Below are 12,553 nucleotides of genomic sequence, written 5' to 3' on the forward strand. Positions count from 1 at the left end.
TGAAGATGGCGCAGTGCAGGATGGGGCAGAATCAACAGCGTTCTTCAAAAGAACCAGATCCTTCGCAAGTATCAACTGGACGGCACGTGAGCACTTCTTTCAATCAGCCCTTTCACAAATGACTGATATCAATATCCAATCTTGATCACTCCTACTGACAAGAGGAGGACGAACTGGCAGATATGGCGGCGGCAGGAAGGAGGCGGCAAGAAAGGTTTAGCGCTATGATGCTGAATTCTCTCTTCTGTGATTTTAGCTCTGAAGACAGGATGTGTTGTTGTGTCAAAAGGCTGCCGCCCCCTCATCCTTTTATATCCTTAAAGGGATCAGCTCCTAATCCCATTAGGAGTTGCTGATCCAAATCATATTTGGATCAGAATTCCCTTTAAGTGATAAGGGTAAACCCTTATCATATCTGCAGATTAGATCAGCCTTCTCCTAATCTTATTAGGAGGTTTCCAGATCTGAATCACATTTAGATATAGACTCTCTGAGTGGATAGGGTTAAGACCCAATCCTATCTGCTAATCTAATCTTAGAATTCACCCCTCATTTAACTGATTAAATCGGCCCAGTTCGGAATGGGTTTTAGGCCCATTAAGGTTATGTGCTCACTTAGCCTTCCAAACTGCTACCCAGTTAGGCTTCCTTGTATGGCATAGGACTCAAACATTGATCTATACATCAACCACATGGGTTCAGCCCAGCCTTTGTTACAAGGCTTGGCCGAATACACTGTTATGGACAGTGCACCCCCTGAAACCCATCACATGGGCTCTATGGGGCCAACACTTACCCTAAGTGGTCCCTAGGCGAAGCCACCTTGTAACACCCAGGAACTGTGGGCAGACGCAAGATTATCCCATCAGGTATTACCCTCAATGGTCTTACACTTAACCTCTCAGCCCATAATGATCATACATTGCCCGACAAGAGAGGACCTCTCCCTTGGCTGCAAGGAACAATGCTGCACTCTCTACTCACATGGATCCCGGGAATTAAAACCTTTTGCAAACGTTTGGAAACCATAATATATATACTTTTATTTCTCATATAAAATATGTTTTGCAAAACAAATCTCAACGATTGAAATCGATTGTCGGTAGTCTTGGTTTCCATCAGAGAGAGTGCATCCCGGTCATTACCTTTGTCCGACAAAGGGGCTGATCCTGTCACTATGATCACCCACTCAGATGAATTCTCGGACTGTCCCAACATACCCAGGTTTTGACCCCCGCTAAGGATCTCACTGATTGGCATATCAAAGACAGCCCAATCCGACACCTAGTGCAGTATCATAATCGAGTCTAGGGGTCAGGTGTAACTTTCCACTTTTGCCCATCAATCTCCAAGGTCCACGGCAATACTAAAAATCTGGTCCGGTTCAAAGATTCAATTAATCCTACACTGCATGTGCCTTGGGTCTCACCCTGGCGGCTGAGACAGGTCACCCCAACATTTGGCAGCACACCAGTGTCAGCCTTGGTAGGAGAAATCTCCCTAGACTTATCTAACGGCTGTGAACATTCTAAACTAACACGAGTCTCATAAGTGTCCAGTTTAAGGGTATTACACAGAAACACACCACAGGAACATGAATCAAATATGTACTTTATTCATTTACAATAAATTCATAATGTACATCATTCTGATTGGAGCTAAGGGCATACAACTGTCTAACAACTAGCATCCTACGCAGGCTGTGTCTATTTTTACTTCAAGTTGGGGAAGACCTTTCAGCATTGATCTTTTCATCATCACATTTAGCTTGGAATAGCTAATGTGACTTAACCACGCGTGCCCTAAGTCAGCCGTCTCGTTTTTTCTCGTCTTGTCTACATATGCAGTTTCTACAAACATATCACATAAACTGACTCTAATCTTCGTCCCTTCATTACCGGCTCTTCTATAATCTCAAGGTCGTGATAAACCTTGACATCTTGCAGACCAAATAGAACAAAATGGTCAGAAGATGTTAATTGTGATACAGAAAGCCGACTTTTTTTCATACCTGGAACGTGATAAACATTTTGAAGTGGCACCTTATTAGCACTATATTGGGGAGAGACTATCATATTACCGATGTGAGCTATCGGTAACTTCGACTTGTTGACTGTCACCACAACTCGGCTTCCCTTGTACTCTAAAATTCTGCAACTTTTCTTTATCTCCCATCATATGATTTGAGCATCCCGATTCGATGATCCAATCTTTCTCATAATTAATATGTTCAGACATAGTTGTTGTAAGAGCTAATTTCTCCTCTTTTGCTGCAAATAATGCCTCAGCATCCCATTCTTCTTCGCTTTTGGAAGTACCGCGTTACTCTCCACCGGCTTTTTCTTCGACCAACAAGCTTTCACCATGTGACCCTTCTTCCCGCAATTGTAGCACTTTCCTTCAAACTTTCTGCCGTTGCCATGATTCTTCAAAGCTTCCCCTGTACAAGCACTTCCTTTGCCTTGATGACTTTTTGCCTTGTCATCATTCTTTTAGACCCACCAAATGTGTGTTGCTTGGAGTTTCCTTTGCTTTTATTAGTGTAGAGTGTTTCCTTCTCACCCTTTAGCGAGACTCTTCCCATTTGCTTAGCTAGTGTTTCTTGTCCAACAAGCAAATTTTTGAACTCAACAAGTGATGGTTGATTTTTCCATCCCTGTACTGTAGCAACAAAGCCCCTATATTCGGGCCTCAAACCATGGATAATTATTCTTTTCATCTTGGTTTCCCCGATTGGAGCTTTCGGATCCAACTCAGAAATTTCGCGGCATAGTGACTTCACCTTGTGAAAGTACTGAGCAATCGGCATGTCGCGTTGTGCTAACGACAAAAGTTCGCTCTCTAAAAGTTGAAGCCTTGTGTCGTTCTTCTGTTTTAGCACATCTTCTTCGACCGTAGTCTTTAAAGCGAACATTGCCTTGCCCGTTTTTATCTTTTACTTCCGTAATATACCATTTGCATCCTCTGCCTCCGGTTGCGTAACTTCGCTTCCGTTGACAACCTCCCACAAATGTTGGCCTTGCATGTAAGACATCATACATGTAGACCAAATATGATGCCCACGACCAACCTGGCTCTGATACCAGATTGTAGAAATCTAAAAAGCAAAACAAAGGAAAGTAACTAGAGAGGAGAAATTTGCACTCACGAATGATCTCACAAAACAGAAGAAAAAGCACACAGAGTAGAGTGAATAGCAACCAAGCTATTATTAATTTGAAAATTGGGTGCAGTAATCGGTGAACTACTTTGCCTCATACAAAGGAAGATCACGTTGCTAGTAACTCAACTAATTCCTAAAGAATAGGACAAGTGACAATAAATGAAACAATTAACAGCTAATGACTAACCTACTAACATTTAACTCCGTAACTAAATAACAAACTTTACGTTTACGTGCTAGTGTAAACACTAATCCACTAATATTTAACTCGGTAACTAAATAACAAACTTCACGTGCTGGTGTAAACACTAATCCACTAACATTTAACTTGGTAACTAAATAACAAAATTGTATTTTATGATATCAGTAGTGCAGTTCTGTTTACTTCTTCATCTTCTTCCCATTCTAGATTCTTCCCACAATGGCCATCAACAAGAAGTCGATGGTCTCTCTGTTTCTGATATCGATTAGCTCTCTCCTTCCATTTCCTATATCTGCTCTACCAAAGGGTTGCTCCTTTGATGCCATGTATCAACTGGGAGACTCTATATCAGATACTGGAAATCTGATTCGTGAAGCTCCAATCGGGACCTATTCTGCATTCGCTAGGCTTCCTTACGGTGAAACTTACTTCAAAAAACCTACTGGTCGTTGCTCTAATGGCCTTCTTATGGTTGACTTCATAGGTAACTTATACAAACTTTCTTTCTATATATGATCCAATTAAGTCCTAATTTGTAATAAATCATTAACGCAGTATCGGAAGTAGTTCGCTCGGCTACCTTCTTATATTTTCCTTTTAGTTCTTCACATCTTTCTGGGTTTTCTCTTTTCTTGTAGCAGGTTCTCTGCCTTCATTAGTTTCTTTTGGATATAGCCGGTGTAGATTTTTATTGGGATTCTTTTAGATATTTCCTTAATTTTTGTTTTCTTCATGGATAATATATCAGTCTGATCATGATACTCGCCTGACTACTGGTTTCAAACTATCAATGAAACCCTAGAAGAATCCCTCTAGCGGGTCGAAACAGCCTGTACAAGTTTGCTTCAGAACAGTATTGGTAAGGATAAGCTGGGTCGATTGGGTCAGACTCGATTCAGATTGTTGGTGGTCTGGACTACTGGACTGGTCCGTTTCTGTTTTGATCTCCATATCAGGTTTTTTTTTTCTTCAGAATGTTCATTGCTAATTATATTTCCAACTTGTTTTTTTTCGTTTTGATGTATTGCAGCTTCAGCCCTTCATCTACCTCTTCTTAACCCTTACTTGGAAAGGGATGCCGACTTCACTCATGGAGTGAACTTTGCAGTGGCTGGGTCTACAGCACTTGACACATCCTACCTTGCAAAAAGCAAAATTATAGCTCCGGTGACCAACAGCTCCCTTTCAGTCCAACTTGGTTGGTTCAAAGACCATCTACAATCCATCTGTTACACACAAACAGGTAAGTAGCAATAGTGAACACTTGATTTAAATTAGCTCAGTTACACCACGGTACCAGTTCTAAGAAGATTACTATTCAGTTTCAGTTATTGAACTGTGTTTTTCTTTGATCTTTATTTAGAGTGTGCCCACAAGCTTGAAAAAGCCCTTTTCCTAGTGGGGGAGATTGGAGGGAATGATTATAATTACGCATTCTTTCAAGCAAAAAGAATAGGAGAGATTCAGAGTTATGTGCCTCATATCGTCCAAAAAATCAAGGATGCTGCTAGAGTGAGTCCCTTGTCTACCTCCTGACCATTACCATTTTTATGTTTTGCTAGTAATGGGTCTTTAATTTGTAATCATGATTGATTGATTAGTTTTTACTTGATTGAACTTTTGCTCAAGCTTCATTCTCTCATGTTTTGTGCAGAAAGTGATAGATCATGGTGCAAAGACAGTGATTGTTCCCGGGAATTTCCCTATAGGATGCTTACCAATTTATCTCACAGCTTTTAGAAGCGATGATCCAGCAGCTTATGATGAACTCAAGTGTCTGGAAGGCTTGAATAACATGGCAATGTTTCACAACGATCACCTCCAAAGAGCCTTGAAACAGCTGAGGAAGGAGTACCCTGATGTCACTATCGTTTATGCTGACTACTACACAGCTCTTCAGTGGGTACTTAGCCATGCTCCTTCTCTTGGTAAGTCCTCTTTCTTCTGCTATGGACAAACAATCATTCAGTAACTTGAAGTAATTAAAATTTAAAAACCAATTATATATGAATCCCTTTTTTCTCATTCCCTATATCTTTATCTTGGTGTACAGGATTTGAAGAGAAATCTCTACAGAAAGCCTGCTGTGGAACTGGAGGAGACTACAACTTTGATTTGACCAAGATGTGTGGAGCTCCTGGGGTTCCAGTTTGTCCTGACCCGGAAACACACATTAGTTGGGATGGTATTCACTTGACAGAGAAAGCTTACAAGTACATGGCTGATTTCCTCATGCACAACATAATGCCAGAAATCCAATGTGCCATCTGAACCTGTTTTGGTTCAATAGTCACTGAACTTGATTAGAAGTAGGTTACTACTTCGATTGTTTGGTTCCTAAGTTGGGTACTTAGAGTCTAGTGTACTGTACTTCTTTTTTTTTTTTTAATATTGTAAGGTGGCCCTTAAACTTGTCTTTGGGCCCATGAACTTTGTCTGCATTTGAAATCAAAGCTAAAATTTTGCATTATATTGAATTTACATTGGTAGTCATTAAATTGATATGGCTTCATCTGTTAACATTGCTATTGTGAAGCATCAAACAAGACTACAAGAAAAGAGGTCTATTATGGCGGTTTCGTTAGCAGGGATCTCCATTGATGGTTTTTATAGCGGGGGATTTTATATATCATAATCCTGTTCTAGTGATGTAACTCTTTTCTAATAGCTAAACTTACACCACAATGCAATAAAATATTCAGCATGGCCTCCTTTACCAGGGCCCCAACTCAAAACAAAAAGAATGCCATGTTATGATATCCAATGATACTGATTGTAGTTCAACCTGGAAAACTTTGTACTATGCTGTGATACCCTTGTATGAATTTGAAAAAATCCAGAATATGGTTCCCTGACCTGTGACTTTGTCTTCATTAAGTGCTACTATAAGATTTATTCATGAGAGTTGTTGCATGGAATGATCATGTGCCAAAGTCAGTCAAAAAAAACCAAAACTGCCAAGGAACTTGGGCTTGAAAATTCCAAATTGATAGAACACTGAAAACATTCCTAATGCTTTGATTTATGTCTGAATCCCACTTTGTAAATGTGGCTCTGATAACATCTCAACCTGTAGCAGAGACGATAACATACCACGAAATAGAAAAATACAGAACTAGAAGAACAAGACAGACAGGCTAGAGTGGTTCAGCTTAGTATTAAGTCTGTGGAGGATGAGGAGATCAATCCACTACTATGAAAACCTGAATAGGGTATAACTCTTGAAGTACCAACCTATCTCACTCGCAGCCCTAATCCAAGACAAGTAATAGCTTAACACAATTAAACCAGCATAACAAACAGACTATTCTTCCTCACAAATACACAAGTTCCAAGCTGTTTAACAACGTATAAATACCCTTACAACTTCAACAGTGACTAACTTGGATCAAGTGGCGAACTTACCTGCAGACGGTTATAGGTTGACTGGTTTGACCATTTGGTCTATGCTGGTAATATATTTTAAGAACTGCTCGTGGATAAGGTTCATTAACGTGATGAGACTTGCATAAAATAACAAAAAAAAAATCTATATAATACAATTATCATGATTCAAAGTAGTGAATCTATTATTGTAGCCATATACTAGTTTTGTGGAATGGGAAGTATGATCAGTAACAAGTAAGGGTGTCAATGGACCGGTTTTGGAGTGGACCCCTTTCAGTTTAAAATCAATTTGGATGGATTGGACGGACCAACATGATATATTGGATTGGACCAATCTGGTCCAGAATATGTATTAGATTGGATTGGACTTGGTCCGTCCATAACAAAATTATATTGGATTGGGTTGGATTAAGCCAATATCTGGTCCATTGATATAAGATAAGAATATATGTGTCAATGGACTGGGATTGGGTTGAAACCAATCTAAATCAAAATGAATTTGACCAGATTGAACGGTCCAGACATTGAATTGGACCGGTCCAAAATAGTCCAAAACATTTATTGGATTGAATTGAACCTGACCCATTTATAATGGACTCACATTGGACTGGATTGGATTGGACCAAATCCAGTCCAATTGACACCCCCAGTAACAAGTTCTGTATTGTAGTCACACTGTTCATCAGGTTTATGATATGATCATACGAAATCATATTCAATCACCTATCTCTTTCTTGTTCCTTGGATTTCATGATATGATCATACGAAATCACTTTTCCTACCTTTTTGTTGCTTCTTGGTCATCTGCTAATGATGTTGCTGATTTGTTTATGACTAGACTTCTTCCCCTAGGTCCAAAACAGAAAACATTATATGGAGAAGTACCTGAATTGCAATCCTCTTAGAATATGGGGATAGATATATACAATAATCTGAGGATGAAATGCACTAATGGAGAACTATGAGAACCTTAAGGACAAGGGACAATGGTTAGAGTTCTTATAGAGCTACTTGGAGTAAGGGTGACCCACTAGATCTCTGCAAGAGAGGAGTTTAAGTGGGTGTCCATGGACTCAATATTGAGAGGCTGGATTACAGTTTTCGCCTTTACACAATTACACCTCACCAGGTGAATAATCTCCAAGAAATCAGAAATCAGGAAGTAAATATTGTCCTTAAATTTTCTGTGGCAATTGGTGAAGGAACACCACTTATATCCAACCTGTTAGCCCTTCTACAAGGACAGATCGGCATATTATTCAGAGTGGAGTGATGTTTAGGCTGAAGGAGATTGCCAGATGGTTATTATGTGGATGCAAGTGGTTAATGAGTGTCATTGGGTTCTTAGATTTCAGCTTAGAGAAGTTAACACATTAGCTTCCCAACTAAACACTTCATTCTCTGATGGATCCCATGATATATATGAATAGTTAATGATGGACGACCAAGATGCATTCAGCCAGCGCCACATGTTAAGATTTGCAGGTTGGCCTGATATTCCTACATCAGTAACTATTGAAAAGACACAAACTAAATTGAAGATAAAGAATGGAAAACGATTGTTTTAACAATGATCTTGTTGTTGAGATAAGAAGAAGCAAGGGATGACATATAGAACGTTGGCATTCAAGCCTTATAGATGCCATTAATGTGCGAAAAAGGATCATAAGTTGTTTGTTTTGGGGCAACTGACCCAGAATCGGAACGTTCTGGACACCTGTTTCTAGTTCAACGGCTCGATCATCCGGTTTGAACGGACAATCTATTTTGACAAAAAAAACTAATGAAATAAAAAAACGGACAAAAACCGTTGAACAAGTCAAATGGGTTAACGGTTCGATCGCTTGTGTAACAGGTCGTTGACCAATTCAATGGTTTTTTGTCGTGGACCGGGTTTGGGGTAAAATGGAACTGGTTTCTTTGATAGTTTCTGGTCTAAACGATTCAACCATCCGGGTCAACGGCCATTTGAAAACATGTTTTGTTAATCTTCAACTGTCTTACGCTAGGAGTTCAAATTGATTTTAACTTTTTCTTCCTTGTTTCTCTTCAATATCAATACAAACATGTTTATTAGCCTGTTGAATTCAAATTGATTTGAATATTCAATTAAATAATTGAATTTAAATTCGACAACGAGTTTCAGATATTCGTCATGGGAAAATCTATGATGCAGAAAAGATATGATATGGAAAGAGTTTTGACCAAGCAAAACTCACCCATGAATTTTGATAAATAACAACTTATTTGTTCCCACGTTTGTGATTTAAGTTTATTGGTCAATTATTTTTCCCATATCATAGTCGAACCCATTCGTCATATATGGTATCAAATTTGAATCACCCTTTGTATAATCAAATTTGAATTCAAAAATGCCTTGATTTGATTCAAATTTGATCCATGTACTTGTACAAGCCTATTTCCAATTAGAACAAGAATTCTTTACCAACAAAAAAAAAATCAGAAAAAAGAATTAAAAATTAGGATAAATTGCTAAAACCTCCCCTAAAGATTCTGATTGTTGTAAAAACCTCCTCTAAAATTTGGTAATTACAATTATCTCCCTTGAACTTTTTGACACAGTTGCAAGTAGACCCCTTTGTAAGAATCCTCACCAAGAGGAAAGAAAATGTCCCAAATACCCACCCAATTACTACTGAAGTTAATTTTTCTACAAAAAAAAAAACAATACAAACTTTATAAACAAAAAAAAAATAGAGAATTCAATTGGCAAGGTATAAGAATTCTATACAAAAAATTTGTACCAATTTGTCCTTTCATTTCAAATTAAATTCACCAAGAAAGTCTATCTACAAATCCAAAAATGACTTTTGCAAACAAAGTCCATCTACAAATCTCACCAACTAGTTCTTTGCCTTTCATTTTCTTTGTTATCTATAAATTGATCCAATTTTTATTCTTTTGTTTAAAGAACTCTATAAATTCTTTATAAACAAAAATGAGAATTACTCACAGTACATAATCGGTAAAAAGCTAAGAGTTTCCATTTGTTTTGCAACAACTCCCGACATCCAATATCTGTTTAATAATCATTTATATGTATAATAACTTTTTAATAAAATTTGTAATTGTATTTCGTTGAATATTGAATGGAATTTAATATCTTTATGTTTGTGTATCTCGTGCATGGGATAATGTTCCGGTGCCAAACAACCATGAAGTAAATACTATCCTTAATTTCTCTATTACACTTAGTGGAGGAATATCAATTATATCCAACCTTTTATCCCTTCTACAAGTACAGATTGGCATATTATTCAAAGTGGAGTAATTTGTTATTTGAAGGGAGATTGCTATATGGTTTTAAAAGCTTTGGCCGGACCGGATGGATCAGATGGTCCAGACTGGGCAAAGCACGCAGACACTAAATCATCCCGTCCGGAACCGTTTTGGATTTGGGTCAATCCGGATGGCTTATACCGGGTCGGGCCAGGCTATGTTAATATTGGTTGGACTGGACAACCCAAATCGAGCAAAGCAAGCGGTACCGAATCATCCTGCCCCGGTCTATTTCAGATTCGAGTCAGACCGTATTGAATTAGTCTGGACTTGGGTTAAATCGATTTGGATTTATGTTAGCAAAGTGTGTTGATTCAAGATAAAACTAAATTTAGTCAATAATTAATAGAAAATTAATGCATTAATTATAAATTATTGAATTCAAATGAAGAAAATTAAAATAAAAAACTAAGGAATTAATACTTATGTCTGTAATGGCTAACCCAATGGTTATCTACAACAACCCAACCCATTTAAATGGGTGGATTGGGTGATGGGTTGACCACACAACCCACCAAGTAAATGGGCGGGTTGTGTGGATAAGATACTGGGTGGATTGGGTGGCAGGTTCAGCGGGTTGGGTGAAAAGTTGCCACCCCTACTTACCATGTAACATTGATGTTAAATAGTCACTAAAGTAGCATATTGTTTTCTTGTCTTCAACCAGCTTGCAATGATGAGATGTGATACATGTCAAGTGGATTCAAGCAACATATCAGTACCCATAAATTAGAAGTATTGAATGAGTTAAAATTTTGTCTAAGAATTCGAAAATTTTGTTCATTGTTCATGTCTTAAATATCAATAGACTCCCTTAGGCCTTAATAAGGCCTATGAGCGCCTAAAAGGATCCTTTATTATCAAAGTCATGGAAAAGTTGGGCCTCAATCATCACTTCTAGGGGCGGATTCAAGTCGAGCCGAGCCGAATATCTGGCTATTCGAGCTTGGCTCGCTCATTAACTACCAGGCTATAGCTCGATTCGAATTAGAGTCAAGCTCGACTCAAGTCAAAAGTTCAGAAGTTTGAGCTTGGCTACCTTTGATTGCATGTCTCCCTCAGTTGCTGAAGTGCCAAGCTGAGATCTCCCTAGTAGCTGAGGTCCTCCTTAGTTGCTGAAGTGCCAAGCTGAGGTTTCCCTAGCAGCCGAGGTGCCGAGTTGAGGTCAACCTCAGTTGTCAAGGTGCTGAGCCGAGGTCTCCCTTAGTAGCCAAGGTGACAACCTATGTACACATACTTGATTAGGCTCGTGAGCCTCATGAGGTGAGTTTTATTAAGCTCAAGCTCAGCTCGATTAGCAAACGAGCCTATATTTTAGGTTCGAGTTCATCTGAAAGCTTAGTTTAGACTAAGCCGAGTATGCCAAAGCATATTTGGTTTGGACCAAGCTGAGCCTAAGCTCAAGCTCAGCTCGATTAGCAAACGAGGCTATATTTTAGGCTCAAATTCAGCTCGAAGCTCGGTTTAGACCAAACTGAGCCGAGCTTTTCAGCTCATGGCCACCCTTAATCACTAGCATTCTCTTGCGGAATATACCAAAGCATCAAGACAACTTATATATTTGCAAAAATCTGAAGTTACCTTCAGCAAAACTATTCCTCAAAAGTTCACATAAATCTTGTCAAGAATGATTTCAAATCAAAGAAGGCAGAGGCCAATTGAAATATTTAGGCCTCCAAGTCCATTGGCCATAATAAAAAGTTAATATTTGCTGAAATGGCTGATGAACTAACAACAAAATCCAAGACTAGAAATGTGGCTCATTGAACCAAGCAAATAGAGAAGTTCTAATAAAAGCAAACCCAATTCCTACCCCAATGTTCTATATATATGAGTTATTTCAAAATTCCTTATTCTATTTGCAATAAGTTGAATGGAAAATTTGTTAACTTTGTCAAGGGGCAGAAGAGAAATGGAGGATATGTTGTGTGAACAAAATGCCTTGTTGATTACCATGCTAAAGAATATCTACTTCCCTTAAACTGTTTTTTTATATATACCTCCTTGGGTCGCCTACATTATTGCTCTTGGAGGAGTCTCCTTTATGGCCATGCTCTCCTAAAAAGGGTTCTTGTGAATAGGAAATGGAAGGAAAATTTATATTTCATAATATTTGTAGATCCCCTCATTATTCTTGATTCAAAGGATAAATTAGTCTAGGCTTTCACCAAGGATGGGAGATATTTGAACACAACTTTAATATTTTATAAAGAAAGATAAGGTTCTTGAAAAGAATTGGTATTATTTGATGGCAGATCAAAAATTCAACCTTTTGGTGGCGATGGAGAGATGTGCCTTTGACTGGATAATAGTGGTCGGCTTAGTCCTACCTCCCTTTCTATGGACAATCATATTGCTTGCAAATTGTGACTTAAGTATTTTTTCTGTTGTTGCGCTTTAGTTTTCTAACAGATTGCTTGTTCGTTCTTGCAAAGATGGAAGACAAGCAAAAGATGTTGTTGCTGATGAAGGCAACTACTTCAAAGAGGACCACAAAGAAG

General features: G+C 38.5%; 1 protein-coding gene across 1 annotated transcript; it reads left to right on the plus strand.

Moving 5' to 3' along the window:
• Window positions 1–3,538: 3,538 nt before the first annotated feature.
• LOC104585928 (acetylajmalan esterase-like) lies at window positions 3,539–5,824 on the plus strand. The gene is made up of 5 exons (XM_010242972.2): window positions 3,539–3,849; window positions 4,396–4,608; window positions 4,729–4,877; window positions 5,020–5,293; window positions 5,419–5,824. The coding sequence occupies exons 1-5, from the start codon at window positions 3,585–3,587 to the stop codon at window positions 5,634–5,636; spliced, it is 1,119 nt and encodes a 372-aa protein (XP_010241274.1). The 5' UTR covers window positions 3,539–3,584; the 3' UTR covers window positions 5,637–5,824.
• The last annotated feature ends 6,729 nt before the right edge of the window (window positions 5,825–12,553 follow it).

Source organism: Nelumbo nucifera, chromosome 2, assembly GCF_055504915.1.
Source record: "Nelumbo nucifera cultivar China Antique chromosome 2, China Antique-T2T, whole genome shotgun sequence".
Taxonomy (NCBI): Eukaryota; Viridiplantae; Streptophyta; class Magnoliopsida; order Proteales; family Nelumbonaceae; genus Nelumbo; species Nelumbo nucifera.

Coding starts and splice junctions, on each gene's coding strand:
- LOC104585928 (XM_010242972.2), top strand. CDS start 3,585: ATGGCCATCAACAAGAAGTCGATGGTCTCTCTGTTTCTGATATCGATT. Junction 4,609..4,728: donor CATCTGTTACACACAAACAG/GTAAGTAGCAAT, acceptor ATCTTTATTTAG/AGTGTGCCCACAAGCTTGAA. Junction 5,294..5,418: donor TAGCCATGCTCCTTCTCTTG/GTAAGTCCTCTT, acceptor CTTGGTGTACAG/GATTTGAAGAGAAATCTCTA.